Source organism: Salmo salar, chromosome 14, assembly GCF_965601325.2.
Source record: "Salmo salar chromosome 14, fSalSal1, whole genome shotgun sequence".
Taxonomy (NCBI): domain Eukaryota; kingdom Metazoa; phylum Chordata; class Actinopteri; order Salmoniformes; family Salmonidae; genus Salmo; species Salmo salar.
Genome location: NC_138304.1, coordinates 33,229,395 through 33,256,089, shown reverse-complemented (window position 1 = coordinate 33,256,089; position 26,695 = coordinate 33,229,395). Strand labels below are relative to the sequence as shown.

Below are 26,695 nucleotides of genomic sequence, written 5' to 3'. Positions count from 1 at the left end.
AGTCTCCTACATTCCTTTCACATTTCCACAAACTTCAAAGTGTTTCCTTTCAAATGGTGTCAATAATATGCATATCCTTGCTTCAGGGCCTGAGCTACAGGCAGTTAGATATGGGTATGTCATTTTTTGCAACAATTTAAAAAAAAAGGGGCAGATCCTTAAGAGGTTTTAAACACAGCTGCATAGTGCTTGAGTAGCTCTTCCTTGGAGCATGGCAGAGCATGGCATGCAACTGTTGACATTTTTCTGATGAGGTCAAGCTGCACACAGGCCTCTCTGCCTAGTAGTGGTGTCAGATGCATCTGTAACATAGAACTATAGATGGGCTTGTTTGTGCCGCGTATGCACTTGCAATGTCATGATGCCCTTTGGTTTAATGAGGGTGCCTCCATAGGTTATGAGTACAGTCTCAGTCTCTTTCATGTTGAATTGCTTGGGCAATTTGTCTGCTATTGCTTGTGGGAGCACATAAGCTTCAGCTCCTGTGTCTAACTTAAAAATTGACTGTCTGTCCCCCTATACACAAGTTTGTGTGCCAGCCAGCATCTTTTTTGCACACTTGTGTCACTGCACCTATGAACAACATGTCCACTTCCTTGACCTCTGTTTCAAAAGGAGCAACATCTGTCCCTGACCCCAACATCTGTCCCTGACCTCCACACAGCTGCAAAGTGATTTATCTTGCCACATTTTTTACATTCAACATTGAATGCAGGACACCTCTTTGGTTTATGTGTTTTTCCACAAGTCTGTCTGCTGCTCGCTGGTTGAGCATGAGGGCGGCCTTTATTCTGACTGTGCTCGTGATTGTATAATGGCGGCCCTTTTCTTCCATAGCATGCACAAACTGTTCTGTGCTATTGCTAGCTAACATACAGTATCAGTCAAAACTTGACACACCTACTCATTCAAGGGTTTTTCTTTATTTTCACTATTTTCTACATTGTAGAATAATAGTGAAGACGTCAAAACTATGAAATACCACACGGAATCATGTAGTCACCCAAAAAAGTGTTACACAAATATAAATATATTTCAAAATATATTTTAGATTATTCAAAGTAGCCACCCTTTGCCTTGACAGCTTTGCACACTCTTGGCATTCTCTTAACCAGCTTCACCTGGAATGATTTTCCAACAGTCTTGAAGGAGTTCCCACATATGCTGAGTACTTGTTGGCTGCTATTCTACAATGTAAAAAAAATAAAGAAATAAAGAAAACCCTGGAATGAGTAGATGTGTCCAAACTTTTGACTGGTACTGTAGCCTAAGTTCATGTAATTTATTTTGTACAGCAAACATTTATTGCCTTAGCTAGGATTAAATCTGAAATGGAGAGTAGTTTATCTTATTCCACTATCTGTGGCGATAAACACATACCCGTTAGCATTAGATCCTCGGTGTCTTTGAACTCACAACCGCGTGTTCTCAGTCTGTTAGGTTATACACTTGTCAATACCTGCCTGTTCATTGAAGTTGTGTGCCCAAAACGGATGTCTCTCGAGCACATTATTCCTGCGTGGTGCACAGTAGTTGTCCAATGCTTTAATCACCTCGGCCAGTTTCTTGTTTTCCGGGTCGGCATATGTGATCTCCATCGTGTTGTATATCTCCAGCTCGTCTAAAAACTGCTATTTTCTTAGTCTCTGGCTTGTAATTTATCCCTCTGGCTAAGTAGTACAAATTCAGTCTTTGTTTCCATTTCTTGCAAGGATTCCAGTCAATAACAACGGAGGTGGTGTAAACGACTGCATTGCTGCTAATCCCAAACTACATAGCTATTGACTCTGCGCTGTGAGTATTTTCCAATCTAAAAGTGCAATGTCGACATTTTGTCTGTTATAAAGTGGCTACTCGCTAACTACCATGGTTTTGTCTGAATTGGTGACGCACAGACTGTTTGGGCCTGCATGTGTTCAAAACTTAATTTCTAGAGACGATTGACATCTTTTTACACCAATGTCCATTCAACTCCACTTCCTTTCACCACGAATCGCAATGTATTTTTGCTAATTCTTTCGTTAATATTTAGCTAGTTTAGCCTACGTTAGTTGATCATGGCCATCATCGACTGCTAAAGTTAACTGGCAACGTTCAATATGTATCATGCTATTTGGTCCACATTAACTATCGAACCTGCTGCAATGCTGATGGATATTAGCTATGGCGCAAACATTTGGTGAAATTTGTTTTGTCATGCCTTGCTTGAATAACACTACAGTTTTTAGCTACTAACCTGACATTCGTTGTGGCTAAAAGCCTAGCTAGTTACGTTAGCTAGGTAACGTTAAAATGTCTGCGATGTCGTGTTTGTTTCATGCGTTGTATGATTTAAAGTAACGCAACACCGTTAAAGCCAATGTATGTAATTTAGCTAGCTGATGTTTCTTAGCTAGCCAACGAGCTACATCATGAAGCTCAATTCTATGCAATATTTAAAAAAAACAGTTATTGTTATCAATTTGAAAGGTAATTAACCAGAAAAGAGGCTAGCCCATTTCCTGTTTTTATTTTGTTTTCCACAAACGCAGTGCTGAGATATCAGGGCAAGATGATTGGTTAGAAAACGTCCAATCTGTGTGGTAACTGTTCTAGAAAGCAGTTGATTGGCTTCAAATAATTCTGCCAATCGTGGATGAGAACTAGTCAATGAGTGGGTTTCGATTCATGTCATACGTGTATGAGTGTATTGCACCGGCTGAAAGTTGATTGCATTCGATTTGGAACCGGGCTGCATCCTGGGGTGGTCTGTTCGAAGCCCATGGCGAAATCTGCTCTAACCAGGAGTGATATAGCCTAAACTAGATTGAGCACGTGGAGTAATCAGTAGGATTCTGTGTTTTCACATGCGAAAGTGATTGCTTTAAAAACAAATTGAAACAACTTATCTGCCTTCCCAATGAAAACTAGTTAGACAATTCGAAAATATATTTTATGGAAAAGAAATGCTGCCTTGTGGACAACAACCGAGCGGCGCAGATTACTGTTAGATTTGAGAAGGGCGCTCCTCCCTCACCACATTTGCCCATCACGTCACGGGCCAGAGCCTGATGGACCGCGGCTCAAATTACTCAAACTCCGTCACTGTATCGTCAGACTACACTAGCTGCCTACAGAGACTACATTGTAATGTATCTGAGAACAAATGAGTTTATCCTGCAGATGTAGCTAGGCCTAATAGTTTTTCGCTTAATATATAGTTTAGAGAGCTTACTGAACAAACTAAACATTAGGCTACTGGCAGCCTGTCTACTGTTCTTTGACAATTATCTCTGTAAATAGTGCAGGGGAATTTAAGTCAATTTTTCTTTTTTCTGACCCAAAATAGGCAGGTAGCCTAGTGGTTGGAGCGTTGCTCCAGTAACCGAAAGGTTGCCGGATCGAATCCCCGAGCTGACATGGTAAACATCTGTCGTTCTGCCCCTGGACAAGGCAGTTAACCCACTGTTCCTAGGTAGGCCGTCATTGTAAATAAGAATTTGTTCTTAACTGACTTGCGTAGTTAAATGAAGGTTAAATAAAAAAATTAACTGTGAATCATCATTTGTTTACCCTGTACGCACATTGAGTAACACAGTACAGAGATAATTGTCAAAGAACAGTAGACAGGCTGCCAGTAGCCTAATGTTTAGTTTATAGCCTACATCTTGGCCCCTGTCCAGATCGATAGCGCAGGGTCTTGTGTATAGATAGGATTTCACTGATCATGTTATTGGGTTGTTGTCCCAGGATCGGTTACATGTTTCGTCACCCGGCCCAGCAGGTTGGCTGTCCCTGTCACTGAGTCAGATACCAGCCAGTCTCCCTCGTTCTTAGAAAGTCATGACATGTCCTCTCTTGGCCTAAGCCCAGTGGGTCAACTCAGGCCACACATCCTGGTTAACCATGTGAAATAATCATGATTTGTCATTTAAGGGTCACGCTCAGTAGGCAAATGTTATAGAGCGTTGCAGATTAAAAGGTCTTGAATAGAGCTGACATGATTCTTTATTCAAATCAAATTTTATTAGCGCCGAATACAACAGGTTACACCTTAGCTAGTTACACCTTACAGTGAAATGCTTACTTATGAGCCCCTAATCAACAATGCAGTTTGAAAAAATACAGATAAGAAGAAGAGTTAAAAATAACAAATAATTAAAGAGCAGCAGTAAAATAACAATAGCGAGACTATATACAGGGGGGTACCGATACAGAGTCAATGAGCGGGGCCACGGTTATTTGAGGTAGTATGTACACGTAGGTAGAGTTATTAAAGTGACTGCATAGATTACAACAGAGAGTAGCAGTGGTGTAAAGAGGGGTGGGGCACTGCAAATAGTCTGGGTAGCCATTTGACTAGATGTTCAGGAGTCTTATGGCTTGGGGGTAGAAGCTGTTTAGAAGCCTCTTGGACCTAGCCTTGGCGCTCCGGTACTGCTTGCTTTGCGGTAGCAGAGAGAACAGTCTATGACTAGGGTGGCTGGAGTCTTTGACAATTTTTAGGCCTTCCTCTGACGCCGTCTAGTATAGAGGTCCTGGATGGCAGGAAGCTTGGCCTCAGTGATGTACTGGGCCATACGCACTACCCTCTGTAGTGCCTTGTGGCCGAGCAGCTGCCATACCAGGCAGTGATGCAACCAGTCAGGATGCTCTCGATGGTGCATCTGTAGAACCTTTTGAGGATCTGAGGACCCATGCAAAATCTTTTCAGTCTCCTGAGGGGGAATAGGTTTTGTTGTGCCCGCTTCACGACTGTGTGCTTGAACCATGTTATTTTGTTGGTGATGTGGACACCAAGGAACTTGAAGCTCTCAACCTGCTCCACCGCAGCCCCGTCGATGAGAATGGGTGCGTGCTTGGTCCTCTTTTTCCTGTAGTCCACAATAATCTCCTTTGTCTTGATCACGTTGAGGGAGAGGTTGTTGTCCTGGCACCACACGGCCAGGTCTCTCCTCCCTATAGGCTGTCTCGTTGTTGTCGGTGATCAGGCCTAGCACTTTTGTGTCATCAGCAAATTGAATGATGGTGTTGGAGTCATGCCTGGCCGTGCAGTCATGAGTGAACAGAGTACAGGAGGGGGTTGAGCACGCACCCCTGAGGGGCCCCTGTGTTGACGATCAGCGTGGCAGATGTGTTGTTACCGACCCTTACTGCCAGAGGGCGGCCCGTCAGGAAGTCCAGAATCTAGTTGCAGAGGGAGGTGTTTAGTCCCATGGAACTTAGCTTATTGATGAGCTTTGAGGGCACTATGGTGTTGAATGCTGAGCTGTAGTCAATGAATAGCATTCTCACATAGCTGTTCCTTTTGTGCAGGTGGAAAAGGGCAGTGTGGAGTGCAATAGAGACTGCATCATCTGTGGATCTGTTGGGTTGGTATGCAAATTGGAGTGGGTCTAGGGTTTCTGGGATGATGGTGTTGATGTGAGCCTTGACCAGCCTTTCAAAGCACTTCATGGCTAGAGACGTGAATGCTACGGGTCGGTAGTTATTTAAGCAGGTTTGGTAAAAATGGATTTAAGTTTCCCTGCATTAAAGTCCCCGGCTACTAGGAGCGCCGCCTCTGGGTGAGCATTTTCTTGTTTGCTTATGGCGGAACACAGCTCATTCAATGCTGTCTTAGTGCCAGCCTCTGACTGTGGTGGTATGTAAACGGCTACAAAGAATACAGATGAAAACTCTCTCAGTAGATAGTGTGGTCTACAGCTTATCATGAGATACTCTACCTCAGGCGAGCAATAGCTTGAGACTTCCTTAGATATTGTGCACCAGCTGTTGTTTACAAAAATACATAGACTGCCGCCCCTTGTCTTACCAGATGCTGCTGTTCTGTCCTGCCAGTACAGCGTATAACCAGCCAGCTGTATGTTGTTGTCGTCGTTCAGCCACGACTCCGTGAAGCATAAGATGTTACAGTTTTTAATGTCCCGTTGGTAGTTCTATCTTCCGCGTAACTCGTCAATTTTATTGTCCAAAGATTGCACGTTTTCTAGCAGAATGGAGGGAAGTGGGGGTTTATTCGATCGCCTACGAATTCTCAGAAGGCAGCCCGACCTTCGGCCCCTCTTTCTCCGCCTCCTCTTCACGCAGATCACAGGAATCAGGGCTTGTTCCCGAGGAAGCAGTGTATCCTTCGCATCGGGCTCGTCAGAGTCGTGAAAGGAAAAAGAGGATTCTATTAGTCCGTGGTGAGTAATCGCAGTCCTGATGTCCAGAAATGATTTTCGATCATAAGAGACGGTAGCGGCAACATTATGTACAAAATAAGTTAAAAAACTAGTTACAAACATTGCAAACAAACAAAAAAACACAATCGGCTGGTGCCATCTTCTACTTGTTAGAGGTGTGTTTGTTCTACATGGGATATTTCTAGCTTATTTGAACGGTCCACAACTTTGCCCAACTGAATGCGGCCCTGAACATAGGTGTTTAATGCATAGGCGAATGTAATTTCTCTCTGTGTGTATATTTAGCTAACTAGGTTATCTGAATCTATTGCAGGATTTCAGGTCAAGTTCAAACCACATGTACCTATTTTAGGTAACTAAATTAGCTCCCACCCTTCTCTGTCTGTATGTTTAAGACAAGTCATAGGCTTGTCAGCAGCAGCATGCATGGCTGCAGTGCAGTGCAGTACTCTACTCAGTCCTTTACTGCTGGTGGAATACCTTTACTGCTTGACCCATTTTGACAGCCCTTTTCTTTGGTTGCTGAAAACTCAAAGGACTATGCATTTCAGGGATGGATGAATAAAACCAGAACAAAAATTTGCTCCTGTAACACAGTACTATCATACAAGGGTGAGAATGAATCAATTATGTATTTTGCCAGTGTGTGAAAGAAGAGCCAATGGAAAATTACCTCTCCACAAGCCCTACTAGCTACTGTACTACAATGTCACCTCTGAATGTAATCTTTATTAGCTGACTCAGATGTGTTAGGTGGAGATGCTGAGAAGGCTGATAGAGAATTCAAAACGTGTCTTTCTCTGCTGCGTCTTTCATACACTGTAGATGGGCTTTATGATCTCCTCACAGACCATACTCATTTGACTCATGCTAGGTTTTTCACGTATGTTTTTTAGTAACTGAAATGATAAGTAGCTACCCGTCCCGTAGTGTTTTTCACGCTTCATAAAGACAGGATACTATACTTCATCAGTTTTACAGAATTATTCATGAAGATCTCATTGTAGTTAACTTCAATAAACTCATAACAATTTTGGTTACCACTAGCTTCATGTGCTTACACAGTAATTCACAACATATATTTTTCTCCATAGTTGCTTGCTTTGCACTATCTGTAGCTACATGGGTATTGACCTCTGGGCTGCGTAGTTATGGTTTCTCCATAGACTGACACCCCCTGCTATACTTATCATCTTCTCTCTCTTTTATCATTGTCTCCCTCTCTCTCAATTCCCTGGAGTTAGCCTATCTTGATATGACAATGGTGTGAAGTGTCCTTCAGGGAAGAAGAACACAACCACTCAGTCCCTCAGGTGTCCCACTGTCCTCTTCATCGCTCCATGCCCCGCTAAGAAGACAACACAGTGTTCCACTTGTGGAAAGAAGAGTTTTGCACCCTCTTTTTGCTCTACCGTTTCTTTCTCGCCATGGGGGGTGCAGTGAGCGCCGGGGAGGACAACGATGATCTGATTGACAACCTGAAGGAGGCGCAGTACATCCGTACAGGTCGCGTGGAGCAGGCTTTCAGGGCCATAGACCGCGGGGACTACTACCTGGATGGCTACAGGTACTACACTACCCTTAATGCTCTATACAACCGCTCCAGTTTTATCAACATCAGGTTTGGGGTCCATTTCAATTCAGGAAGGAAACAAAAATTCCAATTCCACATTTTTCTCATAAGGAAAAAATACAATGTGAATTTCAGTTTATTTCCTGAATCAACTGAATTGAAAAGGTATTGCCCCAACCTTGGTACCTATAATGCTCTGTACAAAATTGTTTTATCTTAGTAAACATTTTCCTGGAGCTAACATAATGGTGTTTCTCAATAACCCTCCTTACCTATAATACAGGGACAATGCCTACAAGGACCTGGCATGGAAGCATGGCAACATCCACCTTTCTGCCCCCTGTATCTACTCTGAGGTGATGGAGGCTCTGAAGCTCCAGCAGGGACTGTCCTTCCTCAATCTGGGCAGTGGGACTGGATACCTCAGCACCATGGTGGGACTCATAATAGGTAACGATGCCTCTGTTTGTTTAATTAAATACTTTTCCTCTCTACGATGTGTTGAGACATTCATTTAAATCTTGATTAACTATGGTGATGGTATACATCAATGCTCTAGCCCTAATGAGTTAACCTATGCTTAAATAACACAAGGCAACACACATGGATAGCATACGAAGTCAAACGCAGACCCACCTAACCGGTCGTAAGGTATGTGTAATCACTGCAAATTAACTTTTAATTGTTTTTTTGCAGGTCCATTTGGTGTGAACCATGGAGTGGAGCTCCATACGGATGTGGTGGAATACGCCAAGGAGAAACTAGATGACTTCATCAAGAATAGTGACAGCTTTGATAAGTGAGTTGGAAGCTTAATCAAAACGTTACACATGTTATATAGGGTGTAATGGTGCATGCAGTGAAACTCTGGTTAAATAACTAGATGCAGTTCAGTTAGTATTTATCTGCCTGCCAATTTTCAGACATGGAAATTGCCTTACAGTGATGCTCCAGAGCTTTTGTATAATTTCAGCCTTTTATTTTATTTTTTTGTTGTTGACTTTCCCCCTCTGTTTCCGCTACTGAATTTATCACCAAGGGAGGACTTGGCCTACAGGCCATGATTAATTATTGTGAAGATATAGATTATAGACTGCATTTCTTGTAGATACCGTCTTTTTTTGTACATAGTATAGAGCACATAAATGCTTAATACAAATACTTTTTTCCTTTATTTTTCTTCATTACCCACCCTAACTCAACAAGTCTGCAAACTTAACTTTAAAGGTCTGAAAGGTTAAATGGTTACTTATTTTATGTTTTACCTTTTCTTTCTTTCTCAATAACCCCCAAAATATGCTGCTTTAGAGATTTCATATGTAAATCTGCCACTCACCGTTATGCTGCAACCCTGTAATGATAGTGCAGGTAGGGGAGAACCAGGGCAAGAGGGCTGGGGGTCTAGGGGGGTTCTGGGTGGGGAACGACCAATGGGTTGGTTCCCCTGTGGGTCCTGATTTTTGTTTCACATCCATAGGCTTATTAACACTAAAGATACATCATTAATAATGAATTGTTTTTTGAAAAACAATGGCAATGCTAGCTATTCTCTCTTGGAATTTGAAAAACCTTAATAGTCCTATCAAATGTTCCAGCTATCTTGATGTCCTAGCAAGAAACCATATTGATATGGCAATGCTCCAAGAAACACACCTACTCTAAAAGGATGCACATAGAATAGAGAACCATTTGTATAAACCGGCTGCTTTTTCATCAGCCCCAAACAGAACTAAAGGTGTAATCATAATGATACATATGAAACTCAAAATCACCATCTTGGGTAAAGGCGAAGGCCAAGAAGGCGGAATCACTTTCCTTAAATGTATCCATAATGGAAAGAAAATGGCCTTTTATTAATGTGTACACTCCAAACTCATGATCCTACATTTTTTGATTCTCTGAACAGCATATTGTCAAAATTAACTGAATTTGATCTGGTTATCGGGACAGACATGAATGCCATTTTGGACATGCGGGACAAACCATGCTTACTACTACCAACTTAAAATTTCAGAATCTCCTAAGCAACAAGATGCCATTTCAATGTTTCATTACTACAAACTCCTACATTCTGTGATCAATTTGAAATTGAACTAAATGAATTCATAATGATCAATAAAAATTCAGTCGATGAACCCCGGATTCTATGGGATGCCATCATAGATTTTATAAAAATAATGGAACTGCATTTGCATCTGTGTTGACTAAATCACAATTTAAAAAAGATAGCAGAATTGGAAATGTCGTTATTTGCATTAGTGTTCTCAACAAACACTTTTCAGACCAGGTAGCTATTACTCTTTTCTAAGTCAAGACCGAGCTTAATTTATTAATAACACAGAGAGCAGAATTTGCCATCCATCGAGTTAGACTCAACCATTAATTCCATGGTAATCGTCTCAGTCGTTTACTGGCCAAATAGCTATGCAGTAATGATCAATTAGCTGATATAGCAACTATTGAATCTGAAATAGGGAAATTACTATCAGAACCCAAATTCCTCAAAGATCCTCCCGCTTCTATAAAGAATTGTACACCTCTGATTGTAAATCCACACCAAGCCAGACTATCCTTTCTAAAATAATTAAGAACTCCTCTTCTCTCAACAGAGGAAGCTACCTCTCTGGGAGCCCAAATCTCTCTCGATCAACACAAAAGGGCATTGGATAGCACAAATAAAGGCAAATGACCTGGATGGGATGGTATTTCTTCTGAGCACTATTTCAAATTTTGTGATCAATTAGGATGGGTTTGTTAAAAAAGCTTTTTCCTTGGATAACCTCCATCGATTATTACAGATATTAAATACATACAGCTCCTTGGGCTGAAACAACAGCTCCTTGGGCTGCTTAATCGCTCGATGCAGAAAAAGCTTTTAATAGACTAGAATGGTCATCTCTGGTCTGTCTTAGAACCTATGGGAATTGTCTCCAATTTCATTAATATGATTAAAATGCTATATGCCAATTCCTCAGCCATAGTTATAACAGGCAATATCTGCTCCTCTCCTTTCAGAATCAATAGAAGCAGCAGACAAGGCGATCCCATTTCTACTTTGCTATTTTTATTATCCATGGAACCCCTGCACAAGGCATTTCATCTATCAAAGGAAAGAACACACATTTCTTTCAAATCTACTGATCACTTCATCTCATTATACACAGATTATATTTTACTACAATGAACAAAAATATAAACAAAACATGTAAAGTGTTGGTCCCACGTTTCATGAATTTATTTCAACTGACTTATTTCCTTAAATGAACTGTAATTCAAAAAAATGTATATATTTACAATTTAGGTCAGCTATGCTAGCCTATGGAGGCCCTTGGGAAACCCAACTATTGAACTATCCAATTATGGGATTTAAAAATATATTGTCTGGGCTCCCAAAAGGACTGATCTCTATAATATATAAACAACTTTTGGGAAGCTCATATTCTGAGTTAGCCATTAAGAAAGTATGGACCCCAGATCTAATTCAATCTGAACAACCCTTTTAACTCGAACAGAATATGTAAATATATGACCTTTGCATCCTGTAATCTAAACCATAAACTTAAACATTTTACATTTGTTCACAGACTTTATTTAAGACAGAGGAAACATTTTACGATGACATTCGTCCCAACTGTTCACTGTGTCCCGTAAATCAAGTAGGGACATTCTTTCATATCATGTGGGTGTGCCCTGCAGTTAAATGCTTTTCATCTATTATGTTACTTAATGATCATAGCTCCTTGAATCAATCAATCAAAGACAATTACTGATGTTGGCTCTTCGATGGCATTCACCTCACTCTCTCCCAATTTGCCAGTGGATACAGTTACTATTAGATGTTAAACATTAGAATTATCGACAGCAATAACTAATGGTGCTAGTCAAAGAACAATTGAGGCCTGGACAAATATACTGTGGTTGGATGGAGACATATTGGCTTGGTGAATAGGAGGGGAGGTTGGGGGTGGAGGCCCACTTGTATATTTTTTTTGGGGGGGGGGTTAATACTGCATTTATTATTACTTAAACTCTATGTATTTCTTACTTTTGTTTTTCTTTTGAGTGGCATCCCACACGTACATTTTATATAAACCAAAAATATGAATTGAAATGGATATTGTACCTCATATATATATATATATATATATATATATATATATATATATATATATATATATATATATATATATATTACTACCTCATAAAAATGACTTGTGTCATGCACAATTTGTGGAGTGGTTGAAAAACTAGTTTTAATGACTCCAACCTAAGTGTATGTAAACTTACATCAGTCAGGAAGTTAAAGCTTGGTTGCAAATGTGTCTTCCAAATGGACAATGACCCCAAGCATACTTCCAAAGTTGTGGCAAAATGGCTTAAGGACAACAAAGGCAAGGTATCGGAGTTGGCGTCACAAAGCCCTGACCTCAATCCTATAGAACATTTGTGGGCAGAACTGACAAGCATGTGCGAGCAAGGAGGCCTACAAACCTGACTCAGTTACACCAGCTCTGCCATGAGGAATGGGCCAAAATTCACCCAACTTATTGTGGGAAGGTTGTGGAAGGCTACCTGAAACGTTTGACCCAAGTTCAACAATTTAAAGGCAATGCTACCAAATACTGATGAAAGAAATAAAAGCTGAAATGAATCATTCTCTCTACTATTATTCTGAAATTTCACATTCTTAAAATAAAGTGGTGATCCTAACTGACCTAAGACAGGGAATTTTTACTTGGATTAAATGTCAGGAATTGTGAAAAACTGAGTTGAAATGTATTTGGCTAAGGTGCATGTACATTTCCGACTTCAACTGGTGTGTGTGTGTGTGTGTATCTGCAAAAAAAATAAACGTCCATTTTTCAGGACCCTGTCTTTCAAAGATAATTCATAAAAATCCAAATAACTTCACAGATCTTCATTGTAATGGGTTTAAACACTGTTTCCCATGCTTGTTCAATGAACCCATAAACAATTAAAGAACATGCACCTGTGGAACGGTTGTTAAGACACTAACAGCTTACAGACGGTAGGCAATTAAGGTCACAGTTATGAAAGCTTAGGACACTAAAGAGGCCTTTCTACTGACTGAAAAACACCAAAAGAAAGATGCCCAGGGTCCCTGGTCACCTGTGTGAACGTGCCTGAGGCATGCTGCAAGGAGGCATGAAGACTGCAGATGTAGCCAGGGAAATACATTTTACATTTACATTTTAGTCATTTAGCAGTCGCTCTTATCCAGAGCGACTTACAGTAGTGAATGCATACATTTCATTTCATGCATTTTTTTTTTTTTTTTTTTAATTACTGGCCCCCGGTGGGAATCGAACCCACAACCCTGGCGTTGCACACACCATGCTGGCGTTGCAAAAACCATGCTCTACCAACTGCTCTACCAACTGCTCTACCAACTGCTCTACCAACTGCTCTACCAACTGCTCTACCAACTGCTCTACCAACTGCTCTACCAACTGCTCTACCAACTGCTCTGCTCTACCAACTGAGCCACAATAAATTGCAATGTCCGTACTGTGAGACGCCTGAGACAGCACAACAGGGAGACAGGACGGACAGCTGATAGTCCTCGCAGTGGCAGACTACGTGTAACAACACCTGCACAGGATCGGTACATCCGAACATCACACCTGTTCGACAGGTACAGGATGGCAACAACTGCCCGAGTTACACCAGGAACGCACAATCCCTTCATCAGTGCTCAGACTGTCCGCAATAGGCTGAGAGAGGCTGGACTGAGGGCTTGTAGGCCTGTTGTAAGGCAGGTCCTCACCAGACATCACCGGCAACAACGTCGCCTATGGGCGCAAACCCACTGTCGCTGGACCAGACAGGACTGGCAAAAAGTGCTCTTCTCCGACGAGTTGCGGTCGGATTCGCATTTATCGTCGAAGGAATGAGCGTTACACCAAGGCCTGTACTCTGGAGTGGGATCGATTTGGAGGTGGAGGGTCCGTCATGGTCTGGGGCGGTGTGTCACAGCATCATCGGACTGAGCTTGTTGTCATTGCAGGCAATCTCAACGCTGTGTGTTACAGGGAAGACATCCTCCTCCCTCATGTGGTACCCTTCCTGCAGGCTCATCCTGACATGATCCTCCAGGATGACAATGTCACCAGCCATACTGCTCGTTCTGTGCATGATTTCCTGCAAGACAGGAATGTCAGTGTTCTGCCATGGCCAGCGAAGAGCCCGGATCTCAATCCCATTGAGCACGTCTGGGACCTGTTGGATCGGAGGGTGAGGGCTAGGGCTAGGGCCATTCCCTCCAGAAGTGTCCGTGAACTTGCAGGTGCCTTGGTGGAAGAGGTGGGTAACATCTCACAGCAAGAACTGGCAAATCTGTTGCAGTTCATGAGGAGGGGATGCACTGCAGTACTTAATGCAGCTGGTGGCCACACCAGATACTGACTGTTACAGTTACTTTTGATTTTGACCCCCCCCCCCCCCCCCCCCTTTTTGTTCCGTGACACATTATTCCATTTCTGTTCGTCACATGTCTGTGGAACTTGTTTATGTCTCAGTTGTTGAATCTTGTTATGTTCATACAAATATTTGCACATGTTAAATTTGCTGAAAATAAACGCAGTTGACGGTGAGCGGACGTTTCTTTTTTTTCTGAGTTTAGTACCAGTCAAAAGTTTGGACACACCTACTCATTCCAGCGTTTTTCTTAATTTTTGACTATTTTCTACATTATAAAATAATAGTGAAGACATAAAAACTAGGAAATAACACATATGGAATCATGTAGTAACAAAAAAAGTGTTAAGCAAATCAAAATATATTTGCAATTCTTCAAAGTAGCCACCCTTTGCCTTGATGACAGCTTTGCACACTCTTGACATTCTCTCAACCAGCTTCATGAGGAATGCTTTGCAAAAGTCTTGAAGGAGTTCCCACATATGCTGAGCACTTGTTGGCTGCTTTTCCTTCCCTCTGCGGTCCAACTCATCCCAAACCATCTCATTTGGGTTGAGGTCGGTGATTGTGGAGGTGTGTTGGGTCATTGTCGGGTCATTGTCCTGTTGAAAACAAATGATAGTCCCACTAAGTGCAAACCAGATGGGAAGGCATATTGCTGCAGAATGCTGTGGTAGCCATTTTGGTGAAGTGTGCCTTGAATTCTAAATAAATCGGTGGCGGTCCTCATGAGAGCCAGTTTCATCATAGCGCTTGATGGTTTTTCGACTGCGCTTGAAGAAACTTCAGAATTTCTTGAAATGTTCAGGATTGACTGACCTTCATGTCTTAAAGTAATGATGGTCTGTCGTTTCTCTTTGCATATTTGAGCTGTTCTTGCCATAATATGGACCTGGTCTTTTTCCAAATAGGGCTATCTTCTGTATACCACCCCTATTGTCACAACACAACTGATTGGCTCAAACGCATTAAGAAGGAAAGAAATTCCACAAATTAAGTTTTTTAACAAGGCACACCTGTCCATTGAAATGCAATCCAGTTGACTACCTCGAAGCTGGTTGAGGGAATGCCACGAGTGTGTGACGCTGTCATCAAGGCAAAGAGTGACTACTTTGAAGAATCTCAAATATAAAATATATTTTGATTTGTTTAAAAAAATATATATTTACATGATTCCATTTGTGTTATTTCATAGTTTATTATTCTACAATGTAGAACATAGTAAAAATAAAGAAAAATCCTTGAATGAGTAGGTGTGTCCAAACTTTTTACTTGTACATATATAATTTTATGTTCAATTCCTATGGTATGTTACAAATACTAATTCATACAATATGTTACGAATTTGTAAGTGCTAAAGATCCTGGACAGCATCTTTTAAGACGTGTCTTGCCATTTGAATACATTTTAAGGCGTTGAAATCTTTTTTACATTTTTCTGACTGATTGAAAAACACATTATTCGTGGATGCCTTTTGGCTTGCATTTATTACCTTTTTACTTTATTTTGTTTTTGTCAGGTTTGACTTCTGTGAACCCATCTTTGTGGTGGGCAACTGTCTGGAGATCTCGTCAGACAGCCACCAATACGACCGTATCTACTGTGGTGCGGGGGTGCAGAAGGATCATGAAAATTACATGAAAATCCTGCTCAAAGTTGGGGGTATTCTAGTGATGCCTATAGAGGATCAGGTAAGCGGTAGAATGTCTCTGAATAATGCAGAAATCATAAACATCATTATTCATGATGGTGCCGTCTGCGTTGGTAATCAGAGGCTGCGTCTGAAGTGGCAACTTATTCACTATATAGTGCGCTACTTTTGACCAGAGCACTATGGGCCCTTATCTAAAGAAGTGCACTATATACGTAATAGGGTGCCATTTGGGATGCTGTTAGTGAAACAGCCAGGGCCTGCATGACCAATGATGTTACGATACCCAGCCATCGTTATTGTGCCTCAGAAGCCCCTGAACTGGTACTTACGCCATCAGTCTGGTCTATTTTGTCCTCTAACAAATTGGAAAATAGCAAAAACACTTTAGAAAAAGGATGACGTTGTGTGGCACTCAAGCAGAGAAATAACATTTTTGAAGGGCTTGCACAAGCCCACACAGTCTGTCATCTTGTGAAATGGAAAGTCTAGCTGCTTATGTTGTTTTTCAGAAAACAGTTGGAACTCCTGCATTGCCAGGTTGGTGTGGTGGTGCAATAAAGAGGGGGAAAGTTTTGATGTGGAGAATTGAGGCCAAGGGCTGAGGCAGCTCAGAAGCTCAGGTCCACCACAGTTCCTCTGGATCAACACCTTCATGTGATGGCCAAAACCAGCTTTTTGTCAAGTAGATATTTGAAGGCACCCATGTCCCTTTCTGGTGTGGAACTAAAGATGCATATAATACATGTGGTTTTGTCCCTCTTCTATTGGTGGTGGTGTTATGGTTGGTATAACTGTTCCATTGTCTAGTGCTGGGTACTCCAAATTCGACCTGATTTGTATTTGCCCCCCCCAAGCTTTCTAATAAAAAAAAATAAACAACATCCTAAATCGTTGTTGAAGATTAAGACTGTCAAATCACCAAGAAATCAGCTCAGTGATTTTAAATATTCCCACACATAACTAGAGAGGCATTGGTGGTCGTATTCCAATGTAATCAAGGTTTTAAAGGATTCTATGTTTGTCAAATACTGTATCTGTTTGGGCTTCTTGCGGTCAATTTTGCAGTGTACAAATTATTTATAATTGTGTTCTGGCCCCCTGACCATCCGCTCAAGAAAAAATCGGTCTGCGGCTGAGTGTAATTGGGGACCCTGCAAGCTAGATCTACTCTGGGTTTTCTAAAGCTAACCAGCTTCAAGTTAGATTCACATTCCAGCTCAGGCTTCATCCGCATTATGACGGTGGATATTGATTGTCCAACTGCTGCTAACTCTAGCAGGCTTGTGACTGCGCGTGCATGTCACACATGGCTAGTCAAATGCCCAACTCTTCATTCAGACAATGCTGAAACATAAATCCATGGGCGAGTGAGTGACACATTTTAATTTGTGCCGAAATCAAAATGAAAGGAAATGTATCTTGCAAATTCAGCAGGCTATGGCGTGAAGTAGGCTTTCAGAAGCGCCGTCTTTATTTTATGACTTACTGGTAATGCCGTCTTTGGTGTGCACAAACACCTTTTTTCCCACACATATGAATATATTTTTTTAAATGATTAAGTCATACAAAGATGTTACATTGTGTGAAGTTTTAAATGCATTTTGTCTTTACTAAATGTGTAATGTGATATATTCCACCACTACAATTTTTTTTACCACCAAAAAACACTTGATTAATAAAATATTTAATCAGTCTTCCTCATATGAAGGTGATGATTATGATGCAAATTCTTTGCAAGAGGGAGGGAATCTGATTTCATTCGTCATCAACTCGCAGCTCAATCACTTCATTCAGGGTAAGCGGAGTCAGCCGTGAGGAGTCAGCCGTGAGGAGTCAGCCTGCCCGGAGCAGGTTATTATTGAAGGATTCATTGCCATAAAAATGTAGCTAGCTAAAAGGTCAGCCACTTTCGTATTGGAGTCCGCAGTTGAACTCGGAGTTGACCAAAGTTACCTCGCTATCTTCTCTAACCTGATTTGTAGGATACCCCTCTGGTCTAGTGGAATGGTGGTGTTAACAGGATTGGTATGCATCTAGTGGGTTGGTGTTAACATGGTTGGTATGTGTCTAGTAGATTGGTGTTTAAACCTCTACAGGATCGGTCATTGAGTGTGCCAGCCAGAGCCCGGACTTAAACCCGATCGAACTTCTCTGGAGAGACCTGAAAATAGCTGTGCAGCAACGCTCCCCATCCAACCTGACAGATCTTGAGAGGAGGAAGATTGGGAGAAACCCTCCAAATAAACTTTTAGCGTCATACCCAAGAAGACTCAAGGCTGTAATCGCTGCCAAACGTGCTTCAACAAAGTACTGAGTAAAGGGGCTGAATACTTATGTAAATGTCATATTTCATTTAAAAAAAAGATATGTTTTATACATTTGCAAACATTTCTAAAAACCTGTTTTTGCTTTTTCATTATGAGGTATTGTGTGTAGATTTGGGGGGGGGGGGGGGGGGGTGACGATTTAATCCATTTTAGAATGAGGCTGTAACGTAAAAAAATGTGGAAAAAGTCAAGGGGTGTGAATACGTTCCAAATTCACTGTATTGCCCTAGCCCACCTGGACAAGAGGAATAATTATATAAGAATGCTGTTCACCAGCTGTAGCTCAGCCTTCAATACCTTGGTGGCCTCTAAGCTCATCACTAAGCTTCATCACTAAGCTCAGTGCCCTGGGTTTGAACCCCTCCCTGTGCAACTGGGTTCTGGACTTCCTGATGGGCCGATCCCAGGTGGTGAAGGAAGGTCACAAAACCTCCTCCACGCTGATCCTCAACACGAGGGCCCCACATGGGTGTGTGGTCAGCCCCCTCCTGTACTCCCTGCTCACCCATGACTGCGTGGCCACGCACGTCTCCAACTTAATCATCAAGTTTGCTGACAACACAACAGTAGTAGGCCTGATTACCAACAATGACGAGACAGCCTACAGGGTGGAGTGGTGCAAGAAAAATAACTTCTCCATCAATGTCAACAAAACGAAGGAGCTGAAATGGTCCCTTCACACCGACAGTGTGGTGAAGAAGGCGCAACAGCGCCGCCTCAACCTCACAAGACTGAAGAAATTTGGCTTGGCCCCTAAGTCTGTCACAAACTTCTACAGATGCACCATTGAGAGCATCCTATCGACTGTATCACCACCCGCTACAGAAATTGCAACCTCAGGGTTCTCCAGAGGGTGGTACGGTCAGCCCAACGCACCATCGGGGGAACACTGCCTGCCCTCCAGGAGCTCTATAGCACCCAGTGTCACAGCAAGGCCAAGAAGATCAAGGACCTTAGCCACTAAAGCCACGGCCTGTTCACCCCACTACCATCTACAAGACGTAGACAGTACAGGTGCATCAAAGCTGGGACCGAGAGAATGATAGATGCTGTTTATCTCCAGGCCATCACTGTTAAACAGCCACCACTATACGACCTCCACCCAGTACCCTGCCCTCTGCCCAGTGCCCTGCCCTCTGCCCAGTGCCCTGCCCTCTGCCCAGTACCCTGCCCTCTGCCCAGTACCCTGCCCTCTGCCCAGTACCCTGCCCTCTGCCCAGTACCCTGCCCTCTGCCCAGTGCCCTGCCCTCTGCCCAGTACCCTATTTATATACACTGAGTATAAAAAACATTAACACCTGCTCTTTTCATAACATAGACTTACCAGGTGAATCCAGGTGAAAGCTATGATCCCTTATTGATGTCACTTGTTAAATCCACTTCAATCAGTGGTGATGAAGGGAAGGAAACAGGTTAAATAAGATTTTTTAAGCCTTGCGACAATTGAGAAATGGATTGTGTATGTGTGCCATTCAGAGGGTGAATGGGCAAGACAAAATATTGAAGTGCCTTTTAAACAGGGTAGTAGGTGCCATGTGCACCGTTTTTTGTCAAGAACTGCAACAGTGCTGAGTTTCACGCTCAAGAGTTTCCGGTGTATATCAAGAATGGTCCACCACCCAGAGGACATCCAGACAACTTGACACAACTGTGGGAAGCATTGCACTCAACATGGGCCAGGATCAGTGGGATGCTTTTGACACTTTGTAGAGTCCATGCCCCAATGAATTGAGGCTGTTCTGAGGGCAAAAGTGTGTGTGTGTGGGGGGTGCATCTTAATATTAGGAAGGTGTTCCTAATGTTTGGTATACTCAGTGTGTCTACTGATGAACCAAATTTGGGATTATGTTTTACATTTTGGATTATTGTGTGCTTGTTGACTTTTACTGCATTGATTGATTACAACTAGAAACAAAAGCATTTGCTGCACCCGACACAAAACCTGCTAAACTGTGTACACGACCAATATAATGTTATTTTATTTGTCTAGTGGATTGGTGTTAACGTGGTTGGTATGTTCTCCGTTGTCTCAATGGACTGATGTTATTGTGGTTGCTATACAGTAACTGTCACTCTTTATTTTCTGGTTGCAGCTGATACAGATCACCAGGACTGGTCAGTGTTCCTGGGAGAGTAAGAATATCCTGGCCGTGTCATTCGCTCCTCTGGTCCAGAAGAACAGAGCTGAGGGAAGCAAGCCTGATGCTGTAGAGCTCCGTGAGTTCTCTACTCTAACCCCTGTTCTACTTTAAACCTGGGGTCTTATTCACTAGGCAACAAACTAGAAAAATACAAGAGTTTTGCTACGATGTGCACTAATGATTATATAACCCTGTTCTGTACGCAAACCATTTATTCTGTTCTCTGTAAATAGACACATCAGAACAATTACCCCTTTGTTTTTTTTTCTATCTCTCTTTTGAAGTTTAAAGTAAGCCACACTTTTTAAGTCAACGGATTTATTTAAAGTTAAGACGAGCCAATTTCTAACAAAAACCTTGCTTTGACTCTAGAGGCTTAGTTACCCTGTGGGTTGGTGCATAATTCTAAGTATTTCATTAACGGTAATGACATTTTTCCATGACTTATTTTTCTATAAATGTATTTGAAGTATTGTCTCCAAATGACTAACCTATAATCGAGCTCTTGCGTACTGAAATGTTATTGGGCTAATGGGATTTGACCTGCCATCCATGTCCCTGTCCTCTCCTCCTCCTCAGCCCCAGTGACAGTCAGGAGCCTTCAGGACCTGTCTCGCGTCTACATCCGCCGCACCCTCCGAGATCTGACCAATGAAGAATGTCCTGACAAAGGTCTGGTGCAGAGGGCGCCCCAGAAACGCAAGCGCAGGCGTTGCCGGCTGCGACGCATTAACACGTACGTCTTTGTGGGTAACCAGCTGATCCCCCAAGCCATGGAGAGCGAGGAGGACGAACGGATTGACCAGGAGCAGCACAAGGAGGACCAGGAGCAGCAAGAGACGCAGGAGCAGCAGGAGAAGGAGCAGGAGGAGGAGGAGAGAGACATTGGCAGCGTTGAGATACTGAAGGCAGTGAATGTGCTGAGAGACAAAATCATGACTTTACCTCTGCCTGAATCGCTGAAGACCTATCTGTTATACTACAGAGAAAAATGACTGACTGCTCAACCTGCTGGCGTCCGTTCTCATGGATGCCTGCTGAGATGCTTTTCTTCATTCTCCTGTTTTCTCTTTTTTCAGTACTGAATGACGTAGTATTATTTTTTTTCTTCAATATGAACATGGAATGGACACTGAGACTTCCTGGGTCGTCATGGATAATTTTCTATAGTTACTATGATATGGTTATGTTAGAATTTATGTTATCGATTGTTTTTTGAATTTGTATATCAAAGATTTATTTAAAAGCCTACTGAATGGAAAATCCTTTTCAAATATGGTATTTTGAGGATGTAGATTGTATCACATGTTAATATTCCAGCAAATTGTCACGAAATGAAATTGTATAAAATAAGATGCCACCTATATTTGTTAACAATATGATCATGTAACCTTTTTCTAGAAGCATTATGGAACTTGATATTACTGAATTAACATTTACAATTGCTGAATAGAAGAACCAGAGACCAAAAAAAAAAATGCATGTACACTTCCTATTTGAATCGAAGACTATTATGGAACATTTTATGAAACATTTCCTCATGAATCATTGAAGGGGCAATTCTTTCATTGTTCTTTCCTCACACTGTTATGTTTGAGTAGAGGGATTGTAATGCTGTGTGACGATGAGAGATCAATGGGAGATTGGTTTGTAATTTATTTTGTACCGCATTTTTAAATCTCTGAAGTATTTTTTTAGAATGGTTATATCCTCTTGCTCTCTCTCACTTTGCTCTTAAGTAATAGGCATTTTAATTTGGTGATACATTTTTATTGCCTTGACTGTTTCGTCCACCAGACTTATTTTTCCCTCTTTTTTGTTGTTGTTGTTGACGTGCAAAGGGTTTGCAATTATCATACCAGCAGTTAGGCTAACGGGGAATCTGATGAATTAAGATTTTTCTAATGGTGAATGAAAACGGCCTTGTCTCATATTGATTCTGGGTTCAAGAAATCTTTCCCCCACACATCATCTCCAGCTCTTTATCTAGACCTTGAAGCACTTACAGTACGTCAACACTCAAGGCCCATAAAGTCATGGGTATAGGACTCGAATAATAATAATAATCCTGTACTGCAGTGGTGGCTGATGTCATTTAAAACAGGAGGACAGGCTCATAGTAATGTTTGGAATGGAACAGTATCTAACAGGAGGACAGGCTCATAGTAATGTTTGGAATGGAACAGTATCTAACAGGATGACAGGCTCATAGTAATGTTTGGAATGGAACAGTATCTAACAGGATGACAGGCTCATAGTAATGTTTGGAATGGAACAGTATCTAACAGGATGACAGGCTCATAGTAATGTTTGGAATGGAACAGTATCTAACAGGAGGACAGGCTCATAGTAATGTTTGGAATGGAACAGTATCTAACAGGATGACAGGCTCATAGTAATGTTTGGAATGGAACAGTATCTAACAGGATGACAGGCTCATAGTAATGTTTGGAATGGAGCAGTATCAAACACATTGAATTGAATTTATTTTGGGCAACAGACATATACAACAAAATGCACAATGTGGACCCAGAGGATATCACTTGAAAGTATTAATTAAAACACTTGTTTCCAAAGTGGTCCTCGACGGTAAGAACAATAACACATGTATTACATGGTCTCCATGTATTTGAAATCATTTAATTCCAGTCATTACTATGAATTGTCCTCCCCTCACTGGCATCCACTGCTGTGCAGTGATTAGTAAGTGTTATCTTAAAGATAATGTTTGTCAGCTTTGGTCAACACAACATACTGTACACTCTTGATCATTTGGAGGTGATGTCCCACATGATCATAAATGTACTATTACTTTCTGGTATGAAAATATGTACTGTGTTTTTAAACCACAACAAATGGCCCGAGGCGGGTCATGACACAAAAACTCACAATACATTGCATAGTACCGCATTTTCTATTTGCAGCAGCAAAATCACTATAATGGGAGATTTTGGGATCCTATTTCTGGACTGTGGCAGTATCCATAATAACAAGCACCTTATTCTGTTAAGTCCTAAATCATGAAAAGAGACCTGCCATCCTGGGTTTGATGTACAGTACCAGTTAAAGTTTGGACACACCTACTCAGTCCAGGGTTTTTATTTGTACTATCTTCTACATTGTAGAATAATAGTGAAGACATCAAAACTATGAAATAACACATATGGAATCATGTAGTAACCAAGAAAGTGTTAAACAAATCAAAATATATTTAATATTTTAGATTCTTCAAAGTAGCCACCCTTTGCCTTGATGACAGCTTTGCACACTCTTGGCATTTTCTCAACCAGCTTGATGAGGTAGTCAGTCACCTGGAATGCATTTCAATTAACAGGTGTTCCTTGTTAAAAGTTAATTTGTGGAATTTCATTCCTTCTTAATGCATTTGAGCCAATCAGTTGTCTTGTGACAAGGTAGGGGTAGTATACAGAAGATAGCCCTATTTGGTAAAAGACCAAGTCCATATTATGGCAAGAACAGCTTAAATAAGCAAAGAGAAATGACAGTCCATTACTTTGGCTGACCTTCATGTCTTAATCTGGAACATTTCAAGGACTTTGAAAGTTTCGTCAAGTGCAGTTGCAAAAACCATCAAGCGGTATGATGAAACTGGCTCTTATGAGGATCGCCACAGGAAAGGCAAACCCAGAGTTACCTCTGCTGCAGAGGATAAGTTCATTAGAGAATACCAGCCTCAGAAATTGCAGCCCAAATAAATGTTTCTCAGAGTTCAAATAACAGACACATCTCAACATCAACTGTTCAGAGGAGACTGCGTGATTCAGGCCTTCATGGTCAAATTGCTGCAAAGAAACCACTACTAAAGGACATCAATAATAAGAAGAGACTTGCTTGGACCAAGAAACATGAGCAATGGACATTAGACCGGTGGAAATCTGTCCTTTGGTCTGATGAGTCCAAATTTGAGATTTTTGGTTCCAAATGCTGTGTCTTTGTGAAACGCAGAGTAGGTGAACGGATGATCTCCGCTTGTGTGGTTTCCACCGTGAAGCATGGAGGAGGAGATGGGATGGTTTTGGGGTTGCTTTCCTGGTGACATTGATTTATTTAGAATTTAAGGCACACTTAACCAGCATGGCTACCACAGCATTCTGCAGTGATATACCATCCCATCTGGTTTGTGCTTAGTGGGACTATCATTTGTTTTTCAACAGGACAATGGCCTAAAACACACCTCCAGGCTGTGTAAAGGCCATTTGACCAAGATGGAGAGTGCTGAATCAGATGACCTGGCCTCCACAATCACCCGACCTCAACCCAATTGAGATGGTTTGGGATGAGTGAAGGAAAAGCAGCCAACAAGTGTTCAGCATATGTGGGAACTCCTTCAAGACTGTTGGAAAAGCATTCCTCGTGAAGCTGGTTAAGAGAATGCCAAGAGTGTGCAAAGCTGTCATCAAGGCAAAGGGTGGCAACTTTGAAGAATCTCAAATATCTTTTGATTTGTTTAACACTTTTTTAGTTACTACATGATTCCATATGTGTTATTTCATAGTTTTGATGTATTCACTATTATTGTACAATGTAGAAAAATGTAGAAAAACCCTTGAATGAGTAGGTGTGTCCAAACTTTAGACTTTTTCTGTATGTATTTTTTTTATTTTGGACTAGAGTCATATATACGAGTCATGTAGCTGGACATGTATCAGTTAGAATTTTCTTGTGAAACTCCCTTTTTACGTGATAGCTTTTAAAGTGCCAATTCACCCCATCACGTTATCCGCTCCCTGTCAAGTGACTGGTTTTATGGTAAAGTAAAGGGGGACATTCTGACCTCTAGCCTTTTGGGGGCCCTAAGCGAGATTTGGTTGGAGGGCCCCCCACCTCGCGGCAAACCATTTTAGTGACCCCCCTCTTGATGGTGGAGAGAAAATGTGTAGTTTTAAAGTTAATTTCTTGCAATTCTACAAATTCTTCCATGGGGTATAGAGGAAATGTTTCAGTTTTAAAGCAGGTTTTCAGCAATTCTACACATTTTGCCATGGGGGGAGAGAAAACAATTATTTGGCCATGATTACTACAAGTTTAGATAGCTGACTAGACTAATTACCAATCAAAAATTGTTAGCTGACATGGCCAATTGAGTGACTGACATATCAAGAGAAACTGCTGATGTATATTTCAAAATGCATATTTTCACATTTCTAAATTGCACCTGGTGTATTCTACTGTTCTTATTCTCAATAGTAAGTTGAGACCCCTAGCTTCCGGGGGCTCTAACCGGCCCTGATTCTGACCATAGTGACTTCTAAGAATGATGCAGTGCTTTTACAGTACATTCCATTAATGCTTGAAAAAGAATAGCATGCCCATGTTCATTGGTAGATGTTACATTTGTGTTGATATTTTTCAGTTTTATCACATACTTGGAAACTGATGATTGATCTTGCTTTGAAAGCATTGAAATTATAGTTGTTGATATATTATGAGGTTCTATTTTATATTAACATGACAACAGTAAAGCAGATGGTTATGTTGATACTGTATGTTTGGTTATAAAATCATTTGGATTGGGTTTGATTTGTTTGTTGTTGTAGCGCCCTCTTGCTGTCACAAGGCACTGCGTAATGTGCTTGTATGTAGGCTAGATCCAAACTCCACTGGTGTTAGTTCTATGGTTCAACATGCCTTCCATCTCATTCTGATGTAGCGTATAATGTTTGGGTTTGAAATGGAGTTGGTTGATTTCTATATTGGTTATTGTATTTTTGTGAAGAGGTGATACTGTGTACCTTTTTGAATTGTAAGCATTAACACAGAATTGACTAACTAGCACATGCTGTATAAGTAGCAGGGCCTTATGGCTCAAAAGCAACTGTAGTTTTGATAGTCATCTTATCTCTGAAAAATGCAGATGCTCAATTATGTACACACATGAAACTGTGTTGAATTCACATTTACTATGGGTAAAACTGCAAAGTTAATGTGTTGGACATCATTTATGAGACCTAGTCCTTGAGATTTTGGGTCACCCCATGCACCAGATGTGATGTATTATCATATGTACGTTAACACTTGATAGGATTGTTTGCTTCCCCAAATGGTCCCCACAGTAAAGACACAATTCTGTTTGCTTCCCCAAATGGTCCCCACAGTAAAGACACAATTCTGTTTGCTTCCCCAAATGGTCCCCACAGTAAAGACACAATTCTGTTTGCTTCCCCAAATGGTCCCCACGGTAAAGACACAATTCCAAGCCAATTTTATGGTCTTGCCTTGAATTAATTTGTACAGAGGTGAAACTATTGTTCTGTTTTTTCTTATCAGGCTCATGTTGATATTTCAAAGTGTGCTGGTAGTACATTTTTGAAATTGTGTCAGTTGTTCACTATGTACATGTTTCAGCACACATAAAATAAAGGTCAGTCTTCACA

At 41.3% G+C, this 26,695-nt stretch overlaps 2 protein-coding genes across 7 annotated transcripts in view; one reads left to right on the top strand and one right to left on the bottom strand.

The window, feature by feature from the left end:
- The window catches only part of LOC106569123 (uncharacterized), a 13,096-nt gene extending 10,562 nt beyond the window's left edge, over positions 1-2,534 (bottom strand). For 2 of the 4 annotated variants that reach the window (XM_014140119.3, XM_045694195.2), the window contains exon 1: positions 1,460-1,732. In XM_014140119.3, coding sequence (XP_013995594.1) covers positions 1,460-1,598 — 139 coding nt within the window. In that variant the 5' untranslated portion in view covers positions 1,599-1,732. Of the gene's footprint in view, positions 1-1,380; positions 1,733-2,236 lie in introns of those variants that run through there. The other 2 variants (XM_014140122.2, XM_014140121.2) reach the window with 2 other exon arrangements.
- Positions 1,544-26,695, top strand: pcmd1 (Protein-L-isoaspartate O-methyltransferase domain-containing protein 1). Of its 3 annotated transcripts, none has more exons than XM_045693655.2 (8): positions 1,544-1,794; positions 5,957-6,167; positions 7,412-7,734; positions 8,024-8,190; positions 8,437-8,539; positions 15,698-15,869; positions 20,253-20,376; positions 20,880-26,695. In XM_045693655.2, the coding sequence occupies exons 3-8, from the start codon at positions 7,595-7,597 to the stop codon at positions 21,293-21,295; spliced, it is 1,122 nt and encodes a 373-aa protein (XP_045549611.1). In that variant the 5' UTR covers positions 1,544-1,794; positions 5,957-6,167; positions 7,412-7,594; the 3' UTR covers positions 21,296-26,695. The 3 variants fall into 3 exon arrangements, with proteins under 3 accessions (XP_045549611.1, NP_001167296.1, XP_013995579.2); XM_014140104.3 differs by having other exon boundaries at positions 1,684-1,794; positions 6,070-6,167; NM_001173825.1 differs by lacking the exon at positions 5,957-6,167 and having other exon boundaries at positions 1,583-1,794; positions 20,880-21,674.

Excerpts from the sequence above, each read along its gene's own strand:
- pcmd1 (XM_045693655.2), top strand. The coding sequence starts at position 7,595 with ATGGGGGGTGCAGTGAGCGCCGGGGAGGACAACGATGATCTGATTGAC. Across the intron at positions 8,191-8,436 it reads CATGGTGGGACTCATAATAG|GTCCATTTGGTGTGAACCAT; the intron begins GTAACGATGCCT and ends GTTTTTTTGCAG. Across the intron at positions 20,377-20,879 it reads GCCTGATGCTGTAGAGCTCC|CCCCAGTGACAGTCAGGAGC; the intron begins GTGAGTTCTCTA and ends CCTCCTCCTCAG.